Here is a 26,641-nt window from a genome sequence, read left to right as displayed (position 1 = left end):
CTGGAGGTCCACACTTACTGTACTCACGGCAGGGGCGTTCTTCTTGTAGCGCTGCCGGGCCTTCTCCAGCTCGCTCAGCAGGTCCTTGCTCTCCAGCGGCTCCTGCTTCACCTGGATGGGGATCTCTTTCTCTGCAGGGAAAGAAACGGACGAGGCCCGGGTTAGATTCCGCCACGGCTCGAGAAGTTCGACACCCCTGTTCCTGGAGATCTACCGTCCTGTAGGTTTACACCCCAACCCTAACAAAGCACACCTCCTTCAACAGCTAGAGATGTACCGTCCTGTAGGTTTACACCCCAACCCTAACAAAGCACACCTCCTTCAACAGCTAGAGATGTACCGTCCTGTAGGTTTACACCCCAACCCTAACAAAGCACACCTCCTTCAACAGCGAGAGATATACCGTCCTGTAGGTTTACACCCCAACCCTAACAAAGCACACCTCCTTCAACAGCGAGAGATATACCGTCCTGTAGGTTTTCACCCCAACCCTAACAAAGCACACCTCGTTCAACAGCTAGAGATCTACAATCCTGTAGGTTTTCACCCCAACCCTAACAAAGCACACCTCATTCAACAGCAAGAGATCTACAATCCTGTAGGTTCTTACGCCAACCCTAATAAAGCACACCTCATTCAACAGCTAGAGATCAACAATCCTGTAGGTTTTTACGCAAACCCTAATAAAGCACACCTCATTCAACAGCTAGAGTTCTACCATCCTGTAGGTTTTTACTTCAATCCTAACAAAGCACACCTCGTTCAACAGTTGGAGGTCCAGATGATCTGCTAAATTGATACTTCCTCTTTCCCAGAAAGGGCTGATGTGGGTGCAGGCTTTTGTTCCAACCAAGCAGTTACACACCTGATACTACTAATCAACTGTTAGAGTCGCTGCTAAGGACCTTGATTAGTAGAATCAGGTGTGTAACTGCTTGGTTGGAACAAAAGCCTGCACCCACACCGACCCTTTCTGTGTAAGATTGAGTATCCCTGGCCTACAGAATGGTATACTTCCAGTAACAGGGTTTGGCAACTCTGAACTAGACGCTGCGCAACATTTCTCCACATCTCCAACGTGAAAGCCAATTATACTAGCCATTACTACTCCGCCACTGGAGCCTTGCTCAAGAGGAAGACAGCAGAACTGCTGCCCAGGGAACTGAACACAAAAACAGAAAAACCCTTCTAATCCTTGTTTCCCCAATCAGCCGTTTCCCAACCTTTTTCCTTGCGGGGCAAACTTCCCAAGAATCTCATGGCTCTCAAGTGCCACGTGAGTGTCGGTGTGACATCTGAACAGTAGGCCTAAGCGCTCTAATAAAACCCTTAAGAATTTTATTTTATTTTACTTTTAATGATGATGACTATTGTCTTTATGTTCAGAACAGCTCTTCATGCATGTTTTGCCAGTTATGGATTTGTTGCTTTTAACCTGTGGGAAAAACCTATGCACTTGTAAGTCACTTTGGATTAAAAGCGTCTCCCAAATGGGATAAATGCAATGTGAATGTGATGAAGGGATGAGCGTTATAATGAGGTGTGTATTTAGGTGTATATTTAGGTGCGTTTCATGGCGTGTATTGGGGCTCACCGGGCTCCGGCTTGGCCACGAAGGAGCCCATCCTCCGGCGCAGGTTGGGCCGGTTCTCACAGGGCTCGCCCGGTTCTGTCTTCACACAGCCGCCCTGCGGGAGAGGAAACCAGGGCAACGCTCAGCGCCGACGTCCCCCTTCAGGCCCGCCCGCACCCACAACCACAACTACACCTATGGCTTTTTAAAACTACAAACCGCCATTGTCACGACAACAAAATGTTTTTTTTGTTTTTTTACAACTGCATGAACCATAAGACACTGACACAGCCAATCGAAATGACCAGGCATGACACATAAAATGGCAAAAGTCAAGGCTGAGTTGTAGTTCTTGGTGTGGATGGGCCTTGGAGAACTGAATCAAGCCCCTACCTACCTACACTGCACTACCCTCAGAACTACATCTTCCCAAACCTTTCCCAAAAATAAATATGAAAATAAAAGAAATAAAAATTATTATTATTATTTTTTTTTTTTTAAATAAAACAAATCGGTGTAGCTATGAGCTTTTACTTCAAAATATGTTCATGGGAAGCCATCTTGTGGCTCGTATTGTTATTCAAAGCACTTTTGCAAGTCACAAATGTAAATGAAAAATGTTCATTTTGGTAAGGCAGTGACAGCCATCTTATAAAGCTGTCATTCTGTGGCACAGTCCTGTAGTGTATGGTGTGCGTGTGTGTGTGTGTGTGTGTGTGTGTGTGTGTGTGTGACCGCTGATGTGAGTGTGTGTGCGCGAGTGTGTAGCAGGAGTACTTTAGACCCATGCAAGCACAGGTGGCACGACACCACTCATCCCTGAACTGAATCAGAGACTGAACTGAAATCAGGCTGAAACTGACACGCCAAGGCCTTCCAAGTAACCAGGTCTGAACAATGCCTAAGATTGTGGTGGTGTAAAGTACTGTGTTAGGTGTGTGGGGACAGGGTGGTGTAAAGTACTGTGTTAGGTGTGTGGGGACAGGGTGGTGTAAAGTACTGTGTTAGGTGTGTGGGGACAGGGTGGTGTAAAGTGCACTGTGTTTGGCATTAGGGTGGTGTAAAGTGCACTGTGTTTGGCATTAGGGTGGTGTAAAGTGCACTGTGTTTGGCATTAGGGTGGTGTAAAGTGCGCTGTGTTTGGCATTAGGGTGGTGGTGTAAAGTACGGCGTTAGGCTTGCGAGGACAGGGTGGTGTAAAGTACGGCGTTAGGCTTGCGAGGACGCGGTGGTGTAAAGTACGCCGTTAGGCTTGCGAGGACGCGGTGGTGTAAAGTACGGCGTTAGGCTTGCGAGGACGCGGTGGTGTAAAGTGCGGCGTTAGGCTTGCGAGGACGCGGTGGTGTAAAGTGCGGCGTTAGGCTTGCGAGGACGCGGTGGTGTAAAGTGCGGCGTTAGGCTTGCGAGGACGCGGTGGGGAGCACACCTCGGCTCTCATGCGCTTGGCTCGGCGGGCCGGGGTGCAGGTCTCGGTGGGCTGCACAGACTGTCTCTGGGCCAGGTCATGGGGCTTGTACTCCTTGTCCTTGGTGTCGCCGGGCAGACCAGCCTTCTGGACACACTGAGGGGGAGAGCCGCCATGGCACAGGGCATGAGTCACAACACATTCCCCTGAACACTCCTCACGCCAGCTCAGGGACAAAACACATACACTGTGTTCAAATTCTCAGGAAAACATCAGTCAGAAAAAAAAAAAAAAAAAAACTAATTGAAGAATTCTGTGTAGAATATTGGTGACTACAGACCATTTTCTCTAAAAGTCAGGAATTTCCAGTCATTCCAGTATTTCCAAAATGTATGTGGAACACAACCGACTGATGATCAGACCACAGAGCAAACAACTGCTCGCGGGCCTGCCAAAACAAATGTAGCGCCGCTCTTTCGACTAATCTACAAAATGTCCGCACCCAGGCCGTGGAAACAGTTTTAGGCATCCCACAAAAAGTGCAACAGTCTCCATCACCTGTCTGAGCACATCAGTGTACGTGGACAGAAGCACTCCAGGAGGCAGTATTAACAGTGGCAAAACATCCTTGCGAGAATACGAAAAAATACATGGGATATGCCTCTCGGTTCGGTAAACTAATCGAATGGAACCCTTTGTCTCAATGTAAATGTGTCAGAATGACTGTGGCGTAAAGCTCAATGTAAATGTGTCAGAATGACTGTGGCGTAAAGCTCAATGTAAATGTGTCAGAATGACTGTGGCGTAAAGAGGGAGTTAATGTGGAAAACATTCAGTGAGCGGGGAGACGCGGCTGAGGCTTTAATGGAGGAGCAGAGCGGCCGGTTTGGCAGGACTGAATCGAGACGCCTCAACAGGCAGCCCCACGGAGACCGGAATCCAAGCAGTGCTTTACCAAAGATCCCACCGACCGCCGGGCGAGACACGAGGACCGCAGGGTCAAGTAAACTTCTGCCTCCACAAGGCGGAGGTGGACATCCAAAGCTTAAAAGGGTAGGGGTCTCGGACATGCATTTATGTTTTTTTGAGCCTGTAGGGTCACACCACTCTCGACTGTGGGGCAAGCCTGTGAAAAGGACGGTTCTTTTTTTGTTGGAGAGAGCAGGCAGGATACCGTCAGCTCAGTGGGGCGAGCTGAGACTCTTTCAAACGCAGAGGAAGAGACCTGGGGCTGGCTCGGGAGGTAGAGGAGGCAACGGGCAGGACGCGGAGCTAAAGGCATGCACAGCAGAACACGAGCCGTCAGCCGGGGGCGGTCTACCGACCACAAAAATGCACAGGCACACACTGCATCGACAGCTGGGCGGGAGCGTTAGGCAACAACATTAAGAAACGTGACAAGATTAAGACTGCTGGGACCACATCGCGGACCTGCCTGTAGCGGTGATCCTAGTGAGGGTTTTTCTGGAGGGTGGCACCCCAACCACCTTGTTAGAACCGATCAAAAAAAGCTTTATTCTCCACACAGAAGTGCAACAACTGGTTCAGAATCAGTGACTCACTGATCATACTTGGCCACTCCACCCATTTTAGTTCATGAAACATTCGTTTCTCCATTACCATCTTATAGGCACCACTGAGTTGAAAAATCGGTTCCTTCAGCCTTGTGGGAGCCAAGATGGGTTGGTTAGTGAGACAGGTAGAGTGCTGATCAAATCTAGTACTTAAAAAAAGTAAGAAACAAAAGACAAACAACCATTTTTCAGATCCTGTGAAGCCCTTTGACACAAAGGCCACATCATAGGCCACAGTGCAACAGGCCAGTGTGGTTTCCCTAGGCTAGGAGTATCCTGGGAGCAAACGTACCTTCTCCAGATCGGGGCCGGCCATTAAACTCATCAGTTTGGAGGTTACATCAGGGGCCTAGTGCAGGAGAGAGCTCGGAAAGTTATACAGCAATTTCCCGTGGCCTCCTGGACTGAGGAAACCACCGTTTATGAGATTTTGTGATTACTCCACCGAGATGCTCGCGTTCCTCCGTTTCGATCTAAAAATCTCAACATGGGCAAAGCTTTCCGACAACATATTCTTCTAAATTAGAAACATCCTGGAAAAACTATATTTTACCAATTACACATTGGAATTTGGAACATTTGTAGATATCATTTTTATTTTTTAAGGACGTCAAAAGAAACAAAAAACATTATTATTATTATTATTATTATTATTAAGCAAAACTGACATCACAAGCAAAGCACAAACACAACAACATTTCGCAGGCTATCGAGCTTTTCTATGAAGCCGCTACGACAGCCATTTTACTGGAGCGCATTCTGAACCCGGCTTTCTGAGTGCGCCGATGCGGGGGGGGTTGGGGGGGGTGACTCGACACCGCCTTGGCTGCGTATGCACCGGCCCGGCAGCGAGGTCGCTTCACCAGGCACTCTGAGCGCCATCTGCCAGGGCGCCAGGAGCCGGGCCGAGAGCGCGGGGGGGAGGGGGAGAGGGGGGCTCACCAGAAGGTTGGCTCCAGACTGGAACAGGTTGTAAGGGTACAGGATCCTCTCATAGTGGGCCCGCAGATGAGAGCCCACAGCCTTGCCGGGAGCAAAGCCCATCTTCAGGGCGATCTTCGTCCAGCGCCTGTCGCGACAGACAAGGTCGAAGCCGCCTTCTTCGGCCACCAGCTGCGGAACCGAGAGACAGCGGGTCAGGACGGAAACCTCCGGCCCACTGTCAGCGCACAGCGCAGATCTCAAACGAACCACCATAACATCGCAGTCGCATGGGGTTCTCCACCAGTTAAGAGACAATGAGGCTGCTTTGCTTGGTTGATGCCTTTTTTTTTCCTTTTTTTTTTTACCTGTAGATTTGGTTCATTTCATAGCTGCGAAGGCTCTTTACAAGAACAAACCAAAAACCATTCTGGCGTTCTTTTTTTGGAACAAAGTGGCTTTGCAAAGTAACCGTCGCCAACTTGGCGGTTGGTGAGAAAGCAACTTGCACCGATCCGTAGTAGAACTGCGTCACCAGTAGTGACATGCTATCCACACAAGCGAGCAGAGACATTCACCGACCAGTTTAAACCGGATTGCACAAATGACAGTATAAAGCTTGCATATGCATACTGTGGTCAGCAGGATTTGTGTAGCACAAAGTCAAATTAGCAGCAATAGGGGAAGGAGGGGGGGTATGAATGACAAATGCACACTGGTTTCAACTTAAAAAGAAGAAATGGGGTAAAGGTCCTTGTACATGTACCTTCATGAGATGGATACATATGGAATTTTTTTTTTTTTTTAAGAAAATTTAACAAATAATGTGCAACATTACAAAAAATATAGATAAGTTTTACACGGCCTCAACAAGAACGGAATTTCATTCATTCTCACTCAGAATTATTAGGTTTATTCCCCTTTTAAACTTCACAACGAAGACTTCCGTCACTTTATAAATGAGGAAGTGTCAGTGCTTCTTTCAGGAGAATTCAGTGAGAGAAAACGTACAGATCGGGTGCCTAGCCCACGCAAACGAGCATGAACCCAACGAGGCTTACGGACAGCACTGTTCTGGGGAAGATCTATTCAGCAAAGGGAAAAATTAAAACCGGTGCGCGTCTTCAGCAACTTTACGCTTATACACGGAGGCGTAATGGTTGCGAGTCCTGCCCCAACTACAGAAGAAGCGCTAACCTTATTCAGCTGATAGAGATCCAAGATTTTCCGCTCCACATGGGGAATTTTGAGTGTGCATCCCTGTAGCTCCCAGAACTTGGCAATTTGATCCAGAAAGTTCAGCTTGACTCTAGTCTGAGCCTGTATAGAGAAGAGGGCGGAAAAGATTTAGAAGAAACAACAAAGACCACAATGCACCTTCAAACTAAGAAATCACACCACCATAGACACAGACGAATGATTAACCGACTCTTTCACAGGGAATTGGGCTCCTTGTGTCCGGCAGCGAGCAGATTTCCTGCTGACCGACTCATCCTCCGGTGACCTTTGACCCGACTCTGCAATTGTTGCCCCGTGACCCAGGGCCAGGTATTATAGCGGGGGGGGGGGGGGGGGACAATGCACCCCCCGCCGCCCGGCTGCTGATGAGCCTGTTTCAGCAGCAGCAGCGGGCCCCATTATCACCGGGACACAAGCACGGGCCCACGCCCGCACCCCGGCGGAGAGGAGAAAGGAAGGGGGCTCACCTCCAGCTCGTTGAGCCTCTGGATGCGGGGAGTGAAGTGCAGCTTGTCCACATCGCAGGCAAACGGAGGCTGCCAGTCCTGCAGGAAGAGAAGAAACCACGACCATTAAATCAGCCGGAGCAGACGTCCCGGAAATTCACGACGGTAAATTAAAATCGGCACTGAAGGTCTCTTTCGCCGCCCACCCAAAACGGCTGGATGAATTCTGTTTTTTTTTTTTTTTTTTTTTTTTTTCGAGCATTGAAAATAATTTATTCTGGAGAGGCTATTGTGATACCCCTGCGAGCGGAGCTGGATTAGTCATTTATTAATTTTTCATGAGGGCACCGTCCTACCTGGTGTGATGCTAAACTGTGAGCTTTTACACACACTTTTGTAGTGTTCATTAGACCACAAGATAACAATATAGAGGGGTAAAAATAAATAAATAAAACTTCCTTTTTGACGTGAAGTATGTAATTTCAAAGAAGAGTCTCACGCGTGGTATCGGCACTGTGATGAACACTCATTTCAAGTTCACTTCCGATTGGCAAATATGTAAATTGCGGCGTTACTCATTCATAATCGACTGAATAAAAATAGTTTCAATATCACGGCATTTGCTTCCTTTGTTAATTTATAACTATTTATTGCCCAGGGTCTTTAAACGGCACATACTGGAAAGGGGAGGAGCCACACACTGATTGACAGCTCAGTCGGTGGCGTGATAGAGGAACAACGACAAGGTCACTGGCAGCACTCGCGTTCTGAAAGTCGGGACCGGCGTTAGATATGACCGTGTACGGAGGCGGCTGAGACGCAGGCCTGTGTACCGTGTTCACCAGCCGCTCCCAACAATCCCCAATTTCAAATCGTTTCAATGATCCCTGCACGACTTAAAAACCGCTATGAGAATATAGTCGAAAATCCTGAAGGCATAATGGGTTTATTTTAATTAACGCAATGGTATGTTGGCTTTTCTCGGGATGAAGGACCAAGTCTTCCCTGGCCCTTGTGACGCTCGACTGACCAACACGTCAAATAAACCTTCGCAAACACGAGGCCTCTCTATCTACACGTACTGTACCAGCAAACTAACATTTAAGATACACAAACAAAGGAGAGGCCAGCAGGAGAGGAAGTTCAAGTGAATACAAGCTCAGGACGAGGAATCTGGGAGATCAGGGTTTGATGTGCAACATTCCACCGGCATTTCTGAGATGACGGGGAACGCAGCCATCTCGCAACAGGAATAGGCGAGGCTGACATTTCATTCTACTGAAAACCAGTAGAATTATGAATATCAAACCGTCAGGGCACGTGAAATACCCTGCGCCACCTTCGGATTTAGCCAGAGGTGAAACGTCCCAAGGGTCAGAAAGTCAAAGTCCCACCAACGCGCTTCGACTACCTATCACCTCAGCAAGCTGACTTCACCACTTACAATTTCTACCTTCTGGTTGAAGAATTGTGCTACTTGGCTAATCCAGTTTCATAGTTGGAACAAAATACCGGGGAGGACTTTTACTTTCTGAACCTGGATTTTACACCTCTGGATTTACCCAGTACGTGTAAAGTCCAACACCAATCCACCAATCTTAAAAGCTATCAAATGCCTAGCTTAGCAATACAAACTGTGTATGGAAACTTTGACGAGCCTATGAAACACATGCAAAGAAAATTAATTGTATGCATGGCATGAAATGAACTCCAGACTGAGTGGCGACTGCTGAAAAAAAAAAAAAATAATTTATTTGTCTTCCCTGGCAATCAAAACAACCCCCTGAGCAGAATCCTGCAGAGCAGGCTCCACAAACAAACGGCAACACTACCTTTATACCCGGCTAGGCAAGCAGCTCAGATGAGTCCTCAGGCACAAATAATAGCGAGAAGATGCATAATATATTCCTCAACAGAGACAAAGGGACAAACAGTTCATTCCACGCAAATTTCTAACAGTTGCTAACCAAAAAAAGATAATCAATTATAGCAGTGTCTTACAAGGGCATTCATCAAAAGGGTTGACTTTAAGCAGAAGCACCTCTGGTTGGCAAATGTAGACGGTAAACGGCCAGTTAGTGGAGCCTGTATGGCCTCCCAAACCTGAGAAGACATTTTATCTCAGGTGTCGCTGCAACGCGAATCCAGGACGTCAAACTAAAGATACAGACAGCTCCCAAGCAGGGCTGTGATGGAAAATGGAGGTGGGCTACTACAACCGAAAGGTCAAGATACAGGCAGCAAAAGTGCGAGTTAGCCAGTTTGTGGGGAAACGTCTGAAACTTAAAACGATATCGTTCGGGTAGTAGCGAGTGAGAGGCACTCTCTCTACCTTCTGAGCATACCACAACACTCCACCACATCCTCCAGTGAAGGCCATTTCCGTGTCCTGCACTATCTCCACCCCGACACATTCAAGGTACCATCATCAAGAATGTCAACTTTTACTGGATCTTTTCATTAGATTCCAAAACGGCATAAAAGCAGAGCATTGTGCCTCCATTATAGCCTTCATACAGTCAACACTTATGGATCCCTAACTGCACAACTACGCTACAGTTCCTTCATGTTCATCAGGACATTTTCTGACCAAAGCTGTAATGCAATGGAATCGTTTTAAAATGGACGCATTTTTGTTTTCGTTTGTTTTGTTTTTTTTTACTTTCAAACAACTGCTACTCGGGCAGACAAGGTGTTCTTGAAAACAGACGTGCATCTGTCAACGTCAAAGCTCAAAAGCACGTCTCGTTTGAGGAACAGCTTTTCAGGGGAGAATTTACAACGACGACCAGCTCCAAAGACTTGAAAGAGGCCTCTGAACAGCATGTGGGCCTGACAGAGCTAGACACACGAACGCTCCTCCTCCACACACAGGACAGTCACAGGAATGCTCTGAGGAGCGTCTTCAATGTCATACACGATCGTTAAAAACCCCTTGGCAGCACGGGACGAATGTCTCGTCGCCACACTTTTTGACACGCACAATACCCCACCGTTCTTCCGCTCTGTTCGGTTTTTAAGATAGTGAACACAACGTACGACACGACCAGTGCGCCTTCAGCATGACAAGGAACTGACTCGATCATGTGACGGCTCGCGCCTTATAAAACGGCTTAATTTACGAGCCGCGGCTGGGCGCGGCTGTTCGACTCGCACTCTGGCCGCCGTGGGCTCTGCTGAAGACACCGGCCGCATCCCGCGCTTCGCGGAAAGACTGAGCATTTGTCGTGTCGGTTAGTCTGTCCACGTCTCCAAGCGTGAGCCTGCAGTCCCACAACGGCGGAGTACGCCACAAAGGAGGAAGACAACAGCGCTGCCGAACTGGGAGTTGGGCTGAACCCTGGGGCCTCCAGTCAAGGCCATTAACATGGCGGTAGTGCAAAACAAGAGTCGGGGGGTGGGGGGTGTCACTCAAGGAGGGGGATGGGCTGTGTCACAGCCGTTTATCTGGCCTCCACCCACTCCCCCTCAGAGCAGATGGAGGGACCGTTTGTGAAACGGCAGCCCACTGTCAAATGTTACGTACTGCCAAACAAACAAAACGAAAAAATAAAACGATAAAAAGCCAAAAGTAGAACAATGACAACAGAACAATCTCCGTGTGAAAGGGCAAATCGATTCAGTTTATGGGATCCAAGTTGCTCAGAAAACAAAATGTCCTTTTTTTTTTTTATTGAGATTTGAAGGAATACTTATAATAAACTGCCGTCTAATAAAAACACTAATAATGAACGTGCTACACAAAGGTTTAGGATTTTAAAATGTTAGTTTGAGTGCCTATCTTTCCAAGGACAAATAAACCAGTGTAAAGCCTCCCTGACCTTGGCACAAGCTGCCAAAAGGATGATCTTGAAAAGGGGAACATTAGACCGGCTAAGCCTTCAAATTGCCCTAACTGCAGGTGGTTCAAGATTAGCGCTAACCTCTGCTGTGAGGAGGGCTAGTGTAAACAGTGTCAACTTTTTCACTTGTCGGCTTCACATCAAACTGTGTCAAATGGTCAAAAAAAAAGGCACCCAGATGCTAACGGCAGCAATAAAGTCCAGGCAATAGAGTGACGAGCAAAGTTTTATAATGACTGAATTAGGCTAATAGGGTAGGGCCCAGAAACATTTTTCAATTGCCTGCGTCAGAAGGATGGTGAGATGCATTTAGACATTCCAACTTTCAAAGCAATGGTTAGCCATCAACAAAACTAAAGAGCTGGTAACTGCTAGGATTGTCAGTATGTTTTAAATACCGCCATTTTACCGTTTCTTGCAAGGCAAGGATAGAGAGCATGAATAACAAAACGACGGTATCATTTATCAGCACTTTTTAAAACGTATATATTTATTGCAAGCACACATTGTGAACTGTTAATAGGAGGCATAATGTAGTACCATTGCAAAGGAATGTTGCCAGTTGTGGCTTCTTTTCATTCAACAGTGTACCAGCGAAGCCGTGGCAGCAAGACTGCTGCAGTAACCAGACTGGCCAGAGGTGTCGCCATTCTGCAGCGATGATGGAGAATGGAGTTCCCTCAGGGCAACGCAAGGGCCAATCGCGCATCAGACCACAGGACTTCTGCAGGGTTGAATTCTGGGCAATGAAGGCATCCCTTCATTCGGAGCCGTCCGGTTGCCAAACATCCGATTTTTGACTGGAATCTTCAAATCTTTTGTACACAAATTGTCTGGTTTGTTGTTTCCGACAAGAAAATTTGATATTACATTTGAGGAATTGATGGAAGTAGAGTAGTTTATGAGTTGACTCCACAGTCTGACAGAACTGCCGGACCTCATTTCCTATTATGCTTCCAGCAGTGCACGTTTTGACAGATTCTAAATCAGGCAAGCCACGCGTTGCACTCATTTAATCCCATGGCGTCAGTGCAAAACCTGAACAAAGCAGAGACAATCCACAAAATAAGATCTAGGGAAATACAAAAGGGATTTAATGGGATCTTTTAATGTGCTTAACATCTATTTTTTCATCGTATTCAATATAAAGAGTGCACATATTTAATAAGACAGGTGCTCACTTGGTACATGCAGGCTTTTGTACATGCAAAGGCAACTGTTCCTGGGTCAGGCAGCAGGATATGAAGTTGTGTCTGAATGCAGAAATGGCTCCTTATTTACAAAACATGTGATCCATAGAAATTTGGTTATTATTTAAAGCTCAGCTGACATCGGCATTGTTGCCATGCTGTGTTATGTGCATTATACACATTCACCAGAGAGCATAACGGTGATTTGTTTGGGACTCATCTTAACAAGGTAGGTCTACTTCATAATATTATAAATTACACAATCATTACCATGGATACCACAACCCTGCGATATTATCAGATATACTGCATTACCTTAGCATGCAATAACCTTTTCCCTTTCCGCAAGAATCCCTTTGGCAGATTCCTTCTTATTTCAACATAACATTTCATCTTAAAATAAGGCGTGATCAACAAAGCCACCTCATGGGACTCACCTGAATGCAAGGGCTTTTTTAATGTGAAATGATAAGGGGGCCCGGGCCTGATTTCATTTCCACCAGTACAGGACACAGTGCTACAAGCTGTTTTTGTCATCTAACCAATAGAAAAACATTTTTTTAAATGTGTACAGGTGATAGAAATACCGTCCTACACATGATTTTCAAATGGGTTCCTCGCTCCAAATCTACTGACAGTATTGGACTTACCAATGAAACATCTAAAAAAAAAAAAATCTCTACCTGTGCAACTAAACCTTGCCACATTTAATGAAAATATTTTTTCGACCTAAATTATGTCTCACTTAGAAAATTTGCCTCATCTTGATCAGCAACTAGAATTGACCGTAAGCAAACGGACTTTTTCGGATGAAATAACTAAACCTCTATCTTCAATAAATTCTATTTAATTCATTACATTCCACAATCATGTTAAAGTTCACTGTGCACCCATTGAGAAACTACCCGGTGTAGCCGAAATGCAAAGTACCAAAACGCTGCAGCCAGAGTCTAATGCAGGTAGAAATATCTAAATCCAAACCTATTCAAGAACACAATCAAAATGAAGGGACATTACATCTGTGGTCATAGAGCAGTGTCATAATCTTGCTTTAGTAATACTAGTGCAGACATGCAAGAATTATTTATTTTTTTACAGTGGCCATGTTTGTAAGCAGATCACCAGCTCTACTCCAATTCAAAGAAAGACTGATTTGAAGTTCTACTTTGAAGGGTTTAGCTAATAACATCGTGCGTTGGGGAAACGTTGAAAAACAATGAAGTACTCCACAAATATGAGTGTAACCTAGTCTTAAATCGTGCGCCATAATCCCAGTATAGATACACAAAATGGCCAGATGGAACACTCCACAGCCCCTGCGAACCACAAAGCCAACATGGAGGACAACACCCAAGAAAGAGGCCCGTTTGGTGGATTCTTCAACGTCAACTTTTTTCGGTTTTCCGTTGTTTTGAAAATCAATTATAAGAGGTTGCACTATAAAGACCCCGTGGCTTTTAAAAGCGCAAGAAATTCGAAACTACCAAACGTCTGCCACCGATTTCCAAAAAGCCACTCGACACCGAGCTAAGCCATTACGGCTTTTTTTATAAAATAAAATAAAAAGTCACCAAATAAAGCCAAAGGAAATACCGGCAATAAAACATCACAATTTAAAGTGTTAATATTTATTACCATTTGTTTAATACAATAATGTTGTTTGGGGAGAAGCTTCAGAAAAAAATCGATGGTTAAATTATTTTTCTAAACTATCGTTTAGAATAAACTCTTGATCATTGCGATATAAATCTGTATATCTTACATTTAATTAAATTGTCCCGTTTCACGTGTGCATTAACAAGTTTGATTCGTGTCAGTTACGAGGGTATGCCCGTGAAATATCGCACGTACAATCGGAGGCTAGCTAGGTCGTTAGCTAGCTTGTTAGCCTTCGCAACTTTGTCCGTTGCTAAACGTCATAGTTAAATGTTGATGTAGATTACAGTGATATTAATGATATTTAGTGAAACGATTGCAAATTGACCATGGCTAAGTGGGGAAATATTAGCAATAATGTCAAAAATACTAGTGCTGGGGCAGACGTTTAAGGCACAAAACATTCCAGGCTAATATGAACGCACACCGCCAAGATTGGGAGCTTTGAAATTCCCTTTCGGTAAAAACAAAAACTCTCATTTGCAAGCCAACTGGTGTTACACCAAGCAATACCCCCACTCAGTCACGAAACAAGTCTGGGGACTACAGAAAGTAGTGCGATGACACCAACATTAGTCCAGACGAACCAAGACTCAAATCAATTTTTGGTAGACTTAATTTATATTACGTAATGCCAAGGTATTGCACTCAATGGTATTTGTGCAGATAATTCATTTCACAATTTCCCCACAAATAATGTCTAATACCTCAACTTGGCGGTACAACAGACTCAATATAAATATATTTTTCAGTTCATTTAATTTGCCAGATACACTAACGTTAAATGTTTGGGCGTCACTTTAACAACAGTTCTCTTAACACTGGTCTTACGCCATAAATGGATCCACCACACCAGGTCGAATTGACTGGCAAGCCAATGTTACAAACTTGGCGTATGTTGGTCATCTATATCGCAGCTCACCAAGTTCACTAGTTAGCTTCAATTATAACGTGACAGCTAGATAACAACGATCAGCAAGTAGGTAATCCCACGCTATAGATAAACAATATTAACTTGGCCAGCTAGCCAATTATGCATGAATCACACTGGTTTCACCAATTTACCAAAATACTCGGTAATGTTTACTACGTTACCTTGTTACCGTTGTGGCTAAATAATAAATTAGCCAGCAACTTAAATGCGTCTAATCGATATAACCAGCTCTTCAGCTGGAGTGTTGCTCGCTAACACTCGGCCAGCACACCACATTGAAATAGATGGATAGTTCAAATGGTACAACGACAAAAGTGAGCTAGCCCAGCAAAGTTAGCTAGCTGGAAGGATGGATAAACTGTTCATTTCTCCCGATATACGAGTAAAATGTCTTAATTTTCTAATTAAATTGCACAGTGTGAACTAGTCACCATAATCATGTACGTAAACGTTATGCTATCTTACAGAATTGTAGTCCCCGCATTGCGTTTAACGTTAGCTAGCCAACTTCCTAACGTTAGCTACATACAACTTGGTGCTAACTTAGACAAGCATTTGAGCTAAACTAGCTATCAACAGCATTACATCGTTATTGTCTTGCCTAGCTCGCTATCCCGTTTCTAAGCTAGCTAGCCAATGTACTTTCGTCCGATTAATTTCGACTACTTAGAGCCATCGAGACGATGGATATACAATGTTATGAACGTTAGCTAGCTCTCTAAAACATGTCGCTAATGTTAGAAAACTTCACTGCAGTTGCGTATGTCATTTTGTTAGCCAGACACACAGGCTGCTGATTGATTAGCTTGTTCTCTCGATACCACTTTCACATTTTAATTTTAAAATAAATGCAGTTTCTCAAGACTGATAGTCGAGCATTAGCCAACTTGCTCCTTCCCATGATGACACTTCCAACACTAAATAAACAAGGTTCTTTCACTGTGTAGGATCTAACGTTAACTAGCTAGTAAGTTACGTGTAGTAAGTTAGAAGTTGCCCGTTTTGTCAACGGAGTAGTTGCTAGCAAATAAAAAAAAGCAAGGAAGCTACATTTCCATTTCGTATAAGAGGCTTGCCTGTGCGACCAGAGGTCTTTTGCAAGCACACAAAAGAGGAGGCTTCTCTTAAGCCCCAAGCCGCCATATTGAAAACTTTTGTCTTAAATACCTATAAAAAAACATCTCAAATTTTCCAACAACTCTAATTAAATATAGACGCATTGTTTTTCATAGTAGCCTCTTCTGACCCCGAAGCACCTCTCGTCCGCACTCACCGGTGGCGGTCGGACCTTGCAGATGCCCGTTTTCTCCGCTATAGGCCGTATTTTGTTGATAAAAGCAAAAGGGTCGGCAAATTCCTCCCAGCTAGGCTCGAAGACAGGGCATTCCGGGGGTGGAATGAACTCGTCGGGCCGAGGCTGGGTCATCGTCGTTGTCCGATCCCAAAGCGAAGAAATTACGGGTCGCTCGGTTGTAACCGGGTCAAACCTTGCTGGTATCGGCTCAGCAGTCCGAGTCTTGCTGCCTTTGCTATCCCTCCGACTCTTTAGCGACGCTTCCCTTTAACTCAAACAATCAGTATCAACATTCTCGATCCCAGTCAAACGCACACAGCGTCGTGAGAGGATTGTGCTCAGGCAGCAGCTACGTCCGCCACAGAAACTAGAGACCCACATAGTAACAATTCTCAAATATTTTTGAATAATCGAACTTCATTTGAAAAATGAAAACTCCAAACGCGCCACATGCCAATATAAAAATTGTGTTTTATTCGACAAGGGGGTCATTGGAAAAAGCGACTGTCATTGAAACTTTCAGAATCTCTGTCAAGTTCATGTGGTTCAGTGCTGGTTTTTCTCTTTTGTAAGCCTCATCACGAATAACACTATGAAGTTGACGGCCGGTAGCCTACTTGTAACGGTGCGACTTCGCACTTTGAAAATATACATATGAACAACTTGTATAGTTGGATACAATTTTTTTATATTTTCTGAGAATCATTCGGTATTTATCGTTTATTTCTCCTTACATGTTTCACCCCATGGCGTGTAGCTTCTTAAACCGATAATGACGTTGAAGTACTGCGGTAGGCTACGTGTGCTCACTATTTGCAACAAAAATGGAGGACAGGACAGATCTTGGTTTCTGCTGGCAAGGGAGACGCAAAGAGATACATTTGTGCTTATCAACTGCATTTGTTTGTTTCTTTATGTTGGTCCAAATCAAATACATTTTAGGTTTAGCCTACATGGTATTGGTTTTCATTAAGAATCAAGCTTTGTAAAACAGAAAACTTGTCCTTAAATTCCTCTTTATAAAAAGCTGTATATTCGTGTTGTAGTTCGATGGAAGGGAACACATTCAAAAATGTAAGACTAACTGAAAAATGTTTATGTTTGAAAAATAAACGTGTTTCTTGAGTGTCGCTGTCGATCTTCTTGTAGGAATCTTGACAAATTTGTTTTATCATAACAGCTGTACTGAGTTTTTAATGCGCTTCGATCATCTAGAATTAGTGCTAATAACTGAAATCGGGAATAAATAGCATTCACGGGCAATTCATGTCTAAATCGTCCAAAATTGCTATTCGGGTTTCTAGGGAAGATTTTACTCGAGGCATCAAGAAACGCTTCGTTATGCCATTTAATAGTGTTTACTTGCGCGTATGGATATGCTTCAGGTGACAGCCCACGGTGACCGGCACTTGTTCTTTAAATAGACTCTGTGGAGTTGCTGATTGGACATAGGTCCTATGAGTTAGAAGGTGGGGGTGCAGGGAGGGGTTTGCAATAAACTCATTGTTAAAAGCAGGAGTGGATGCGTAACTTAAGTGTCAAAGAAAACATAACATAGGCTACTTCTGAAAAGGTTGTTATTCATGGTTTGTATTTTTTTCTACCGAATATGACAAACAGCGTAGTCTGTATAAAACACTGCTATATGAAAGTAGGTCACACCTCAAGAGCATTGCTAGCTAACTTAGGCAATTGAGCAATTTCGCTAACGGTAGCTTTCTTACATAGAAGCCAGTTCTTCCACGCAACAAATAATTAAATCATATTGCGTTTATCTCCGTATATGTCAACATGTGATGTATACTCTTATATTGGCTACTAGCCTGTTATTTGAGAAGAAGAGATGAAGCAACTGTATAGTAGCCTATGTCAAATAGCTTGAGATTCATACAAGGCCGCCTACGTCAGTCCTCCATTATCCGCAGGACGGAGATTGCAGGAGAACCAGTGGCCTGTTCCTCGGCCCAACGACTTGGGTCTTCTAACTCTATAGGTTTTCTAACTCTCTCAGCAAAAGATACATATTAATGACAAACTTTGTGCCACTTTATCACAATTAGGCTATTGCATATTATTAATTTACACAGTAAAAAATAGGGCATGTGACTTACAGCATGTATTAGCCAGGGAGCTTGTATCAAATCCTGCGGATATTAATGTTAGGTATGAACATTGTCTGCTTGAGAAAAAGCATCCACTAGCCTATTCTGTAACGCTCACATGATATGGGTCAAACATTTACACCGCGTCCTGCAATGAAACTCCTTCTGGATGCAAATAATAATTGACTTCTATTAGGCATAGGTCCTGGATCCTTATCAGGAAGCAATTCATCAGTCATGTTGAAAAATTCAAGTAGGCTAGGCTACTATATTTCCGTAGACTCATCTTAATTCCCATAATTTGATCAATATAGACTAAACAAAGCACACTCTTAAAATAAGAACGCAGCTGCATGTATAAACCAATGCTCACCACTTGAATAAGTCGGAAGTTTGAACTGTTGCCCAATTCAAACTGGACTGGTTTTCGCCGAGGGAGGTTAGGCTATGTAACTGATTTAAGTGGATGCGTGGTTTTAATCCGGTACGAATATGTACATTTCATTATCTTGACTATATCTTCACTGTGTGTTTGTCTCTGGCTGATCTGCACGTGAAACCACGTCGGCTGTGTGAGTATCTGTCCATTCGTGTTTACTCTTTATTGCGATGTTGTACTACGCATAGGCCTATTATTTATTTATAAAGAATAGCACTTTGGGAATAAAATTGACAGTAACAAAAGACAGTCCACATTAAAAATTTAAACTGAAATGGGTTGTTGGAATATTCTCAATAGTCCACACGTTTAAAAGAAAAACAGTGTTCACTCTGTCGTGTAAATCACACCCCTTTAACATTGAACGGACTGCAATAGTTAGGCTATACCGGTTCAATGAAAAGGGAATCAGTAAGGAAATAATTATTCAATTATAGGCCTAGCCTATTGGAAAAGCATTAATTAATTTGCAACTAAATAGCCTATGTCTGCTTGACACGATACAAGAAACTTGTGCGGTCTGAGACAGCTTGTTCGGCTCAAAATGCTTTACAGTGGAACTACATTCTCATTTTATGTGCAAGGACCAAACTTTGACCCCGATTTAAAACTGATAGTAGGCTAAATTTCATGGGCGCGCGGATACGTCTGCTCTGCAAACAGGCTACACAATGAACAGGGAAACTCAAGGTGCTATTAATTAGTAGCTAGGCTATAGCCTGTACAGCGAAGACCCGTGAAATGCGTTTATTTCAATGTTCTTTCCTCGGCTACTTGCTTCATATTTTGCAGAGATATGAATGTCTATACCGAGGAGAGCTAATTTCACGTAAGTAGCTGTACACGCAATAACTCGAACTCCACCACCGGTGTCAGGCCGTACCGACATTTGCTCCAGGTTGTCGTCCATTTCAATTGTCGCAGATTTGCGTGGCAAATGTGAATTTAGGACCAGGCCTATTATCAAAATCACGGTTTTAAAAGTGTAACTTCACATGCATCAGTAATCGAATATTGTAGAACTAAGGGTCAATTGGAGTTACCTTTAAGGATAAATTCGCACAGCACACAAAACGCATTCCGTTGCGAAGCACCACCCTGGAGACGCAAGATTGGTGGTTAATGAATGATCATATTCTGTGGGTGGGGGGTTACTCTGCAGGCTGGGCGACAGGAATATGGATCCTTTGATCCTGTCACGCTCTCAATCGACTGGCCACGTGGCAAGAGTGGCGTAGTCAGCTTTGTGGTACCCCGTTTTATTAACTGCAGCTTTAAGTTGTATTATATGGAAGATACTTCTCCAGACAAGTTCCGAGTAGTATTGATTATGTGACGCAAAATTTTATTTTAAGAAAAGAAAAAAGAAGAATAACCAAGCAATGTTTGTGCACGGTGTTTATTCAAAAGTACAGAGGGTCAATTGCAAAGTAGAGAAGGAATTAAAAATGATTCATTTGGAAGACACCATGCTCAAAACTGCAAACAAGTAGCGGAACTGCAGCCCAAATGGATATCACAGCTGTAACATGGTCGGCTCACAGACCAGGTAATAATTCAACAGTTTTCTGCAATTGGCCCTTGGAGAAGGACAGTATAAGACATTTTAGTGGACAGGTTCAGAAGACAGACAAGACCGTGATCCCTTTTCTCTGGCAATGACACATTGGCAGGACGACTCCTAGTACTCCTCGCCCTCCTCGTCCCCTTCCACAGAGTCCGTGCCCACCTCCTCGTAATCCTTCTCCAGGGCCGCCAGGTCCTCCCGTGCCTCGGAGAACTCCCCCTCCTCCATGCCCTCTCCCACGTACCAGTGCACGAAGGCCCGCTTGGCGTACATCAGGTCGAACTTGTGGTCCAGGCGGGCCCAGGCCTCGGCGATGGCAGTGGTGTTGCTCAGCATGCACACGGCCCTCTGCACCTTGGCCAGGTCTCCTCCGGGCACCGCGGTGGGGGGCTGGTAGTTGATGCCCACCTAATGGAAGAGAAGAACACGTAAGAGAGATAGGGGTTAAGGAGAGAAAGTAAAAAAATAATAATAAAAGTTGAGGAAGAAGCAATAAACCTGGGCCCAGGTGGCTTTGAGATGACTCACCTTGAAGCCAGTGGGACACCAGTCTACAAACTGGATGGAGCGTTTGGTCTTGATGTTGGCGATGGCGGCGTTGACGTCCTTGGGCACCACGTCACCGCGGTACAGCATGCAGCAGGCCATGTACTTGCCGTGGCGCGGGTCGCACTTCACCATCTGATTGGCCGGCTCAAAGCAGGCGCTGGTGATCTCGGCCACCGACAGCTGCTCGTGGTAGGCCTTCTCAGCAGAAATGATGGGCGAGTAGGTGACCAGGGGGAAGTGGATGCGGGGGTAGGGAACCAGATTGGTCTGGAACTCTGTCAGGTCCACGTTCAGGGCCCCGTCAAAGCGCAGGGAAGCGGTGATCGACGACACGATCTGGCCGATGAGCCGGTTCAGGTTGGTGTAGGTGGGGCGCTCAATGTCCAGGTTCCTGCGGCAGATGTCGTAGATGGCCTCGTTGTCGACCATGAAAGCGCAGTCAGAGTGCTCCAGGGTGGTGTGGGTGGTCAGGATGGAATTGTAGGGCTCCACCACAGCCGTGGAGATCTGGGGGGCCGGGTAGATGGCAAACTCCAACTTGGACTTCTTGCCATAGTCCACAGACAGACGCTCCATTAGAAGGGAGGTGAACCCTGAGCCCGTGCCCCCACCGAAGCTGTGGAAGATGAGGAAGCCCTGCAGCCCTGTACACTGGTCTGTCTGAGGGAAGAGTGCAAAGATCAACCTTAAGCCACTATCAAAAATGCATAAGCTGTACAAGTACAGTGAAGTGTCAATGCAGTAACTTCACAAAAGGGTAGGGAGACAATCCAAAGTTCATATGCAATCTTTTTTAATGAGCCTAAAACAGGCGGTTAGCTACTCTACCAAAGGTCAAGTTGATGTTCATCATCCCCCCCCCCCCTCCATTCTAATGAATTAATTTGTATTTTGACCCACTCGCCGGTTGCCCACAAAGACCAAAACTGGTCTCAATATAAAACGGAGATGAGCATACCAGTTTGCGCACGCGCTCCAGGACTGTGTCGATTATCTCCTTCCCCACAGTGTAGTGGCCGCGGGCGTAGTTGTTGGCCGCGTCTTCCTTTCCAGAGATGAGCTGCTCAGGGTGGAAGAGCTGACGGTACGCTCCGCTCCTAACCTCATCTAAAAACCAGGAGAAACAGAAGTTTACCGAAAACTGCAGGTCACGGAACCCAATGTACGGGATGCAGGCAGCACCCTGGTGCTTTAACACCGCTTCCGACTTGGGACGGGAACAAGGTGAAGAAACCAAAAATGAGCAGACGCTACATTCTGAAAGTTACTTAGAGCAGACAATCCTTGGGTCTTAGCGTAGAGCAAAATCTTATGACCGGTTCAAACTAGTCTGACTCCTTGTAGCTCCAATCAGATAAGCACGGCACACAAGAGACCAAGCTGTAAAACACACCAATGTTAATATTGTGCCACTGAAAGGTTAACTTTCCAAGCAAAAGTAGTATGCTATTGCAAGCATTAAGCATGGAAACTGGAGCACAGGAAAGCATACTGGCATCATGCAATGTGAAATAAGAAATATACGGGTCATGAAGATTCATCAAGCTGGGTGTCAATTTTCTCCAGCCAAACAGCCATGCCTAATCAATTCAGGGAAAAGAAAACAAATGATAATGCACAAAGATGGGTAGTTATGAGTTGTCTCATGTCTTCTGCTTTGGAACAAGGCACACTGAACCCGCATCAAACTGCTTTGTACCATAAAACCAAATCCAAACTAGCGCAGAGTCTCTGATACCCATCCATTGCTGAGTCAACTAAATTAATGGGAACGTCTAGTCCACATGGGGACTGCACAAGTGGTCCTCCACCCAGTAAACAGAATTAAATATCCAAGTCAATCATATATAAATGTATATCCTTTGGAATATTTGGAAGTCTTTGGGTTTGGTACAACACTTACCTCCGTAAGCAGACGAGCACATTTATTTGGGAGAACGATTGAAAAGTTAGTAGCATTGGAATTGGATCTGGCTGGCATGGCGCTGATGACTAAGACTAAATTTGTGCCCCGTCCCTCTCGGTCTCTTGGTCTGGCTCACTACACTTACCAATGACAGCCGGCTCCAGGTCCACAAACACAGCCCTGGGCACATGCTTCCCCGAGCCCGTCTCACTGAAGAAAGTGTTAAAGGAGTCGTCCCCGCCACCAATGGTCTTGTCGCTCGGCATATTGCCATCGGGCTGGATGCCATGCTCCAGGCAGTAGAGTTCCCAGCATGCATTGCCAATTTGCACTCCCGCCTGGCCCACGTGGATGGAGATGCACTCACGCTACACGAAGCACACACACGATGCAGGGAGGGGAAAGAAACACAGAGAAAACGTTAATGGGGGGGGCTGCTTACCCACCACGGTCGGCTCAAGGTCCACAAATATGGCCCTGGGAATATGGCGGCCTGAGCTCCCGGTGTTGAAGAACGTATTGAAGGGGTCCTCGCGGGAGTTAGGCCCCGTCGGCACGTCCTGCACCACCCCGTCCGGCCCCACCCCATGCTCCAGACAGAAGAGCTCCCAGCATGCATTGCCAGTCTGCACACCGGCCTGGCCCACATGGATGGAGATACACTCTCGCTGCAGGCCAACAACATCAAAACTCGTGAAATGAATCCCAAACTCAAAACGGTGTTAAAAAAAAATGGGGGAAAGCCACACAACCAACTTATACGTTCAGTCGAAGTTTGACACAGAAGCAATGATTGGGAAAGGTGAAACGCAATTATCATTTCTGATGTGAAGTAGGGGAGAGCGGGGTTGTCACGTGGGCAAGTTGTCACACTGCTCATTTATCCGAAACAAAAGGCACTACCTCAAACTGAATAGCCATTTTGTGAGGTTAACTTCCTGTTTATGGTCAAAATTACACTAATCTGAGGTGAGGATAGTCCTCACCTCCCAGATTCACACCGTTGGTCCTTTGGTTTTGAATTTTAAATTGGGTGGGAGATTCTATGACTTGGTTCAAACTTACCCCACATAGTGTGGCAACTTGTCACACCCTCTACTTAAATTCAACTCTGTGCTGAAATAAGATATGAATATGTAATGAATGCAAAATATGTAACTACGACTTTCATTTAATATGTCATGTATTCCATTGTGATGGACTGCACCTAAGAAATGTAAGAGAGTGAAAAGTGACAATATACCCCGATTTCCCCTACAGTTGGTCATCTGAATTCTGGATATAATGGTCACCACGTGGTTGGACTTTTCAGTCTCCAGTGCAGTCACAACTACAGTGAGAAGTATTCCTGGGGAATTTATTCCTGAGGGCCCTGAACTGGAGGCCAAGCTTATGACTGATCACAAGGGAATTCTGTCATCAGCACAAAGAATATGAACATTGTTCAGTCCATTCCTCCATTATATTCTTCAAAGCTTACATTTAGTTGTACACCCATGAAAGACTTCACACAGGGGTTTGAAACTGATCTGACCTTTAATGCATGTAGACTAAACAGAGAGTCCGTTTTCACAATTACCAGTCAAGTTAAACAAAAGCATTTAAAAAGTTAACTGGCATGCCTGCAAATGCCTGACATGAACTAGGTTCCCAAAACAGCAAAACGGGGAGTGTGGAGATTCAGTTGTGTGGAGTGACCTTCAACATATAGTCCCTGGTAAAACGACCTGCCTCCATTGTGCCATTTACTGCCGGGCCGTTATTTGGATTGAAATACTTCCAACAAGGGGTGGCAAAGGGAACCTGGAATAACGGTGTTGGTCGTTCCGAAATTACACCCGACAGATACGCCCCTAACTAAAAAGTAACTTCTCGATTTCAAATCGTTTGGGCGACACACCTTCATCTGGATTAGAGGCCCGTGGGGAGCCAGTGGAATTTTTTTTTTTTTTGAAAAAAAAAAAAAGACATTATATTAAAGTAAACTGACAACAATAGCTGTTGCGAAATGTGTAGGCCTAGTCTGGGAAAAAAGCAAGTGCAATAATGAAACCAGTAAGCCGAAACCACAGTATATCTGAGACAGGAGCACCCAACCCAATCCGGTTTTATACATTTTTGCGCAAGTTTGAGAAAGCAAACACTTCATGGGCGGAGTTTGCCTAGTCTTGAGAAAAAAAGATCCGGGTTGTCCTCGTCAGCACATGCCCGGATTTATCATCCAACCTACTGGAACAGTTGAGAATTTTCAAGTACAAAGGCACATGTTTGCGTACTTTGTACCCAGTGCGAACGATCGAGAAGACAGTACGTTTATGATTATGAAAGGAATATCGTAACTATAGCCTACTTTACAAATGCCCCCACTCAAGGCACTAGGCGTCCAGACCTCCACTTTAAATTGTCAATAAAGTACACCAGTCGCAACTGTTGTAATAATCAATTAGGCTATTGTTTTGATGGGCGCATAACTTTGTGAAGGACCCATCGATTCACAAAAAAAAGGTAAGACATTAGCGAATGTTCACAATCGAAAAGCAGGACTCTCCAACTCAATGTAGCTCAGGACCCGTCAGCTGCTGTTACCCCCCATCCCCCATTCAAACCCCCCACCTACCCACTTCCTCTACACCAGAGGCAAACGCGGGCCTCTTCGGAAGATTCCTAAAATTCCTGCTTTACGCAAAATGAGCGTACACCTCAGACAATTCAAATACTGGCTCACTTCTTCGGGAATTTATATAAATACGTTATAAAAAAGTTTCACAGCACTTTGTAGATGGAAACCTTTCCCCATTTAGACTTTTCAAAGTCTGCGTGTTTGACGAGTAGGCTACATTAGTGTCGGCTTCGCTGAATTTCCTGAACTAACATCTAGCCATTTCGGGTACAATGTAACATTTTAAAAAATAGGAAATCAATGATGTAGCACACAAGCAGTTTCAAACTTGATCTTAGCAGCAAATGTAACATTTTATATTGAATCTTTGGCGCCTTTTCAAAATAGGTTGGAACATTGTAAGAAAGTCGTTATATAAAAAAGAAAAGAAAACCGCTTACCATATTTTCCTTTAGAACAGAAAGCGAGTGGTCTAAATGATACAATTACTCTCGTAAGAGTAAAGAGATTTTTTGCTTATTATTCAGCTCCGTCGACTTAAGGCGCGCAACGGGTCCCCGCCAACACAGCAATGTCAAATCAGCGCAACAAAAAGTACTTTTATACTGTGCCTGGAACTTTCCAATTGGTGGAAGTTAGAGGAGACAGCGAACTCCTGGTTCCTATTGGTGCAAAATATGAAATCTCATTTTATGGTGTGTATTAGCTATAATACATTTCCTCTGGGGTTTCTTTTTAAATTATAAATGTCTCGACAAAAGTATTCCAAAATCGACTGCGTACTTTGTACCTTGCATAAACGACAGTTTGGGCTACATTTAGCCACAAAACCAATGCAAAATGCTGGCACGGAGAAAGTGGGACGTAACAAATTCAAAAACTATTTCAAGTGCGTGTCAGAAGCTTGCCAATCACGCCGAAGTATTTTTTTTTAAAAGGTGCTATTTAAAAACCTACCTGACAAGTATGCTATAAAGAAGGCGCGATGGTTTTAAACGTATAGACTACATTACATGTGTAATACAAACACAAAGATAGCCCACACAGCCTAAGTGCAGTATGTGTACAGTTCAGTTGGAACCGACAGAAAGGAAAGGATGTGCTAACTGAAGGAAATCAGTCGACCTTACACGTTTATAATGTCGACTACTTTTCATCATCAGCAACGTTTTTATTACAAGTTATTTCAAGTGCACGATTCTCCTGTAGATACAGTGATAGAATATAGCCCTGCCGTCGAACCTCTCGCACATTTCGCTCAGTCTACGGTTTTCCAGCAGCCCCGATTCGATTCAGCTTCTTACACAGATTATTTTAGAATCAAGACTTTTTATGTCGCCCAATCCAAGTACCTTCTTTGATTTCGAAATAACCCAATGCCCCA

The 26,641-nt window shown here is 44.7% G+C and overlaps 2 protein-coding genes across 4 annotated transcripts in view; both read right to left on the bottom strand.

Annotated features, from left to right (window-relative positions):
- Positions 1–16,405, bottom strand: part of LOC133139084 (lysine-specific demethylase 5B-B-like) — a 41,734-nt gene extending 25,329 nt beyond the window's left edge. The window contains exons 1-8 of one of the 2 annotated variants that reach the window (XM_061258373.1): positions 16,054–16,405; positions 7,180–7,257; positions 6,671–6,793; positions 5,495–5,665; positions 4,845–4,901; positions 3,000–3,134; positions 1,595–1,688; positions 19–131 (exon numbers count right to left, since the gene is read on the bottom strand). In XM_061258373.1, coding sequence (XP_061114357.1) covers positions 19–131; positions 1,595–1,688; positions 3,000–3,134; positions 4,845–4,901; positions 5,495–5,665; positions 6,671–6,793; positions 7,180–7,257; positions 16,054–16,206 — 924 coding nt within the window. In that variant the 5' untranslated portion in view covers positions 16,207–16,405. The remainder of the gene's footprint in view (positions 1–18; positions 132–1,594; positions 1,689–2,999; positions 3,135–4,844; positions 4,902–5,494; positions 5,666–6,670; positions 6,794–7,179; positions 7,258–16,053) is intronic. The other variant, XM_061258374.1, reaches the window with a different exon arrangement.
- Positions 16,406–19,998: 3,593 nt separating this feature from the next.
- LOC133138394 (tubulin alpha chain, testis-specific-like) lies at positions 19,999–25,852 on the bottom strand. Of its 2 annotated transcripts, none has more exons than XM_061257110.1 (5): positions 25,698–25,852; positions 22,783–23,005; positions 21,690–21,838; positions 20,711–21,391; positions 19,999–20,590 (listed from the first exon to the last, which is right to left on the bottom strand). In XM_061257110.1, exons 1-5 carry the CDS (start codon positions 25,698–25,700, stop codon positions 20,297–20,299), a joined length of 1,350 nt encoding a protein of 449 aa, XP_061113094.1. In that variant the 5' UTR covers positions 25,701–25,852; the 3' UTR covers positions 19,999–20,296. The 2 variants fall into 2 exon arrangements, with proteins under 2 accessions (XP_061113094.1, XP_061113093.1); XM_061257109.1 differs by lacking the exon at positions 22,783–23,005 and adding an exon at positions 23,080–23,305 and having other exon boundaries at positions 25,698–25,838.
- Between the last annotated feature and the right edge of the window lie 789 nt (positions 25,853–26,641).

This window comes from Conger conger, chromosome 10, assembly GCF_963514075.1.
Source record: "Conger conger chromosome 10, fConCon1.1, whole genome shotgun sequence".
NCBI lineage: Eukaryota > Metazoa > Chordata > Actinopteri > Anguilliformes > Congridae > Conger > Conger conger.
This window is presented reverse-complemented; position numbering and strand designations above follow the sequence as displayed.

Bases quoted from the DNA above. Each gene is read 5' to 3' on its own strand.
- LOC133138394 (XM_061257109.1), bottom strand. The intron at 21,839-23,079 runs GTAAGCAGCCCC...CCTGGTTTTTAG, and splicing joins CCTTGAGCCGACCGTGGTGG to ATGAGGTTAGGAGCGGAGCG. The intron at 20,591-20,710 runs GTGAGTCATCTC...CTCTTCCATTAG, and splicing joins GGTGTCCCACTGGCTTCAAG to GTGGGCATCAACTACCAGCC.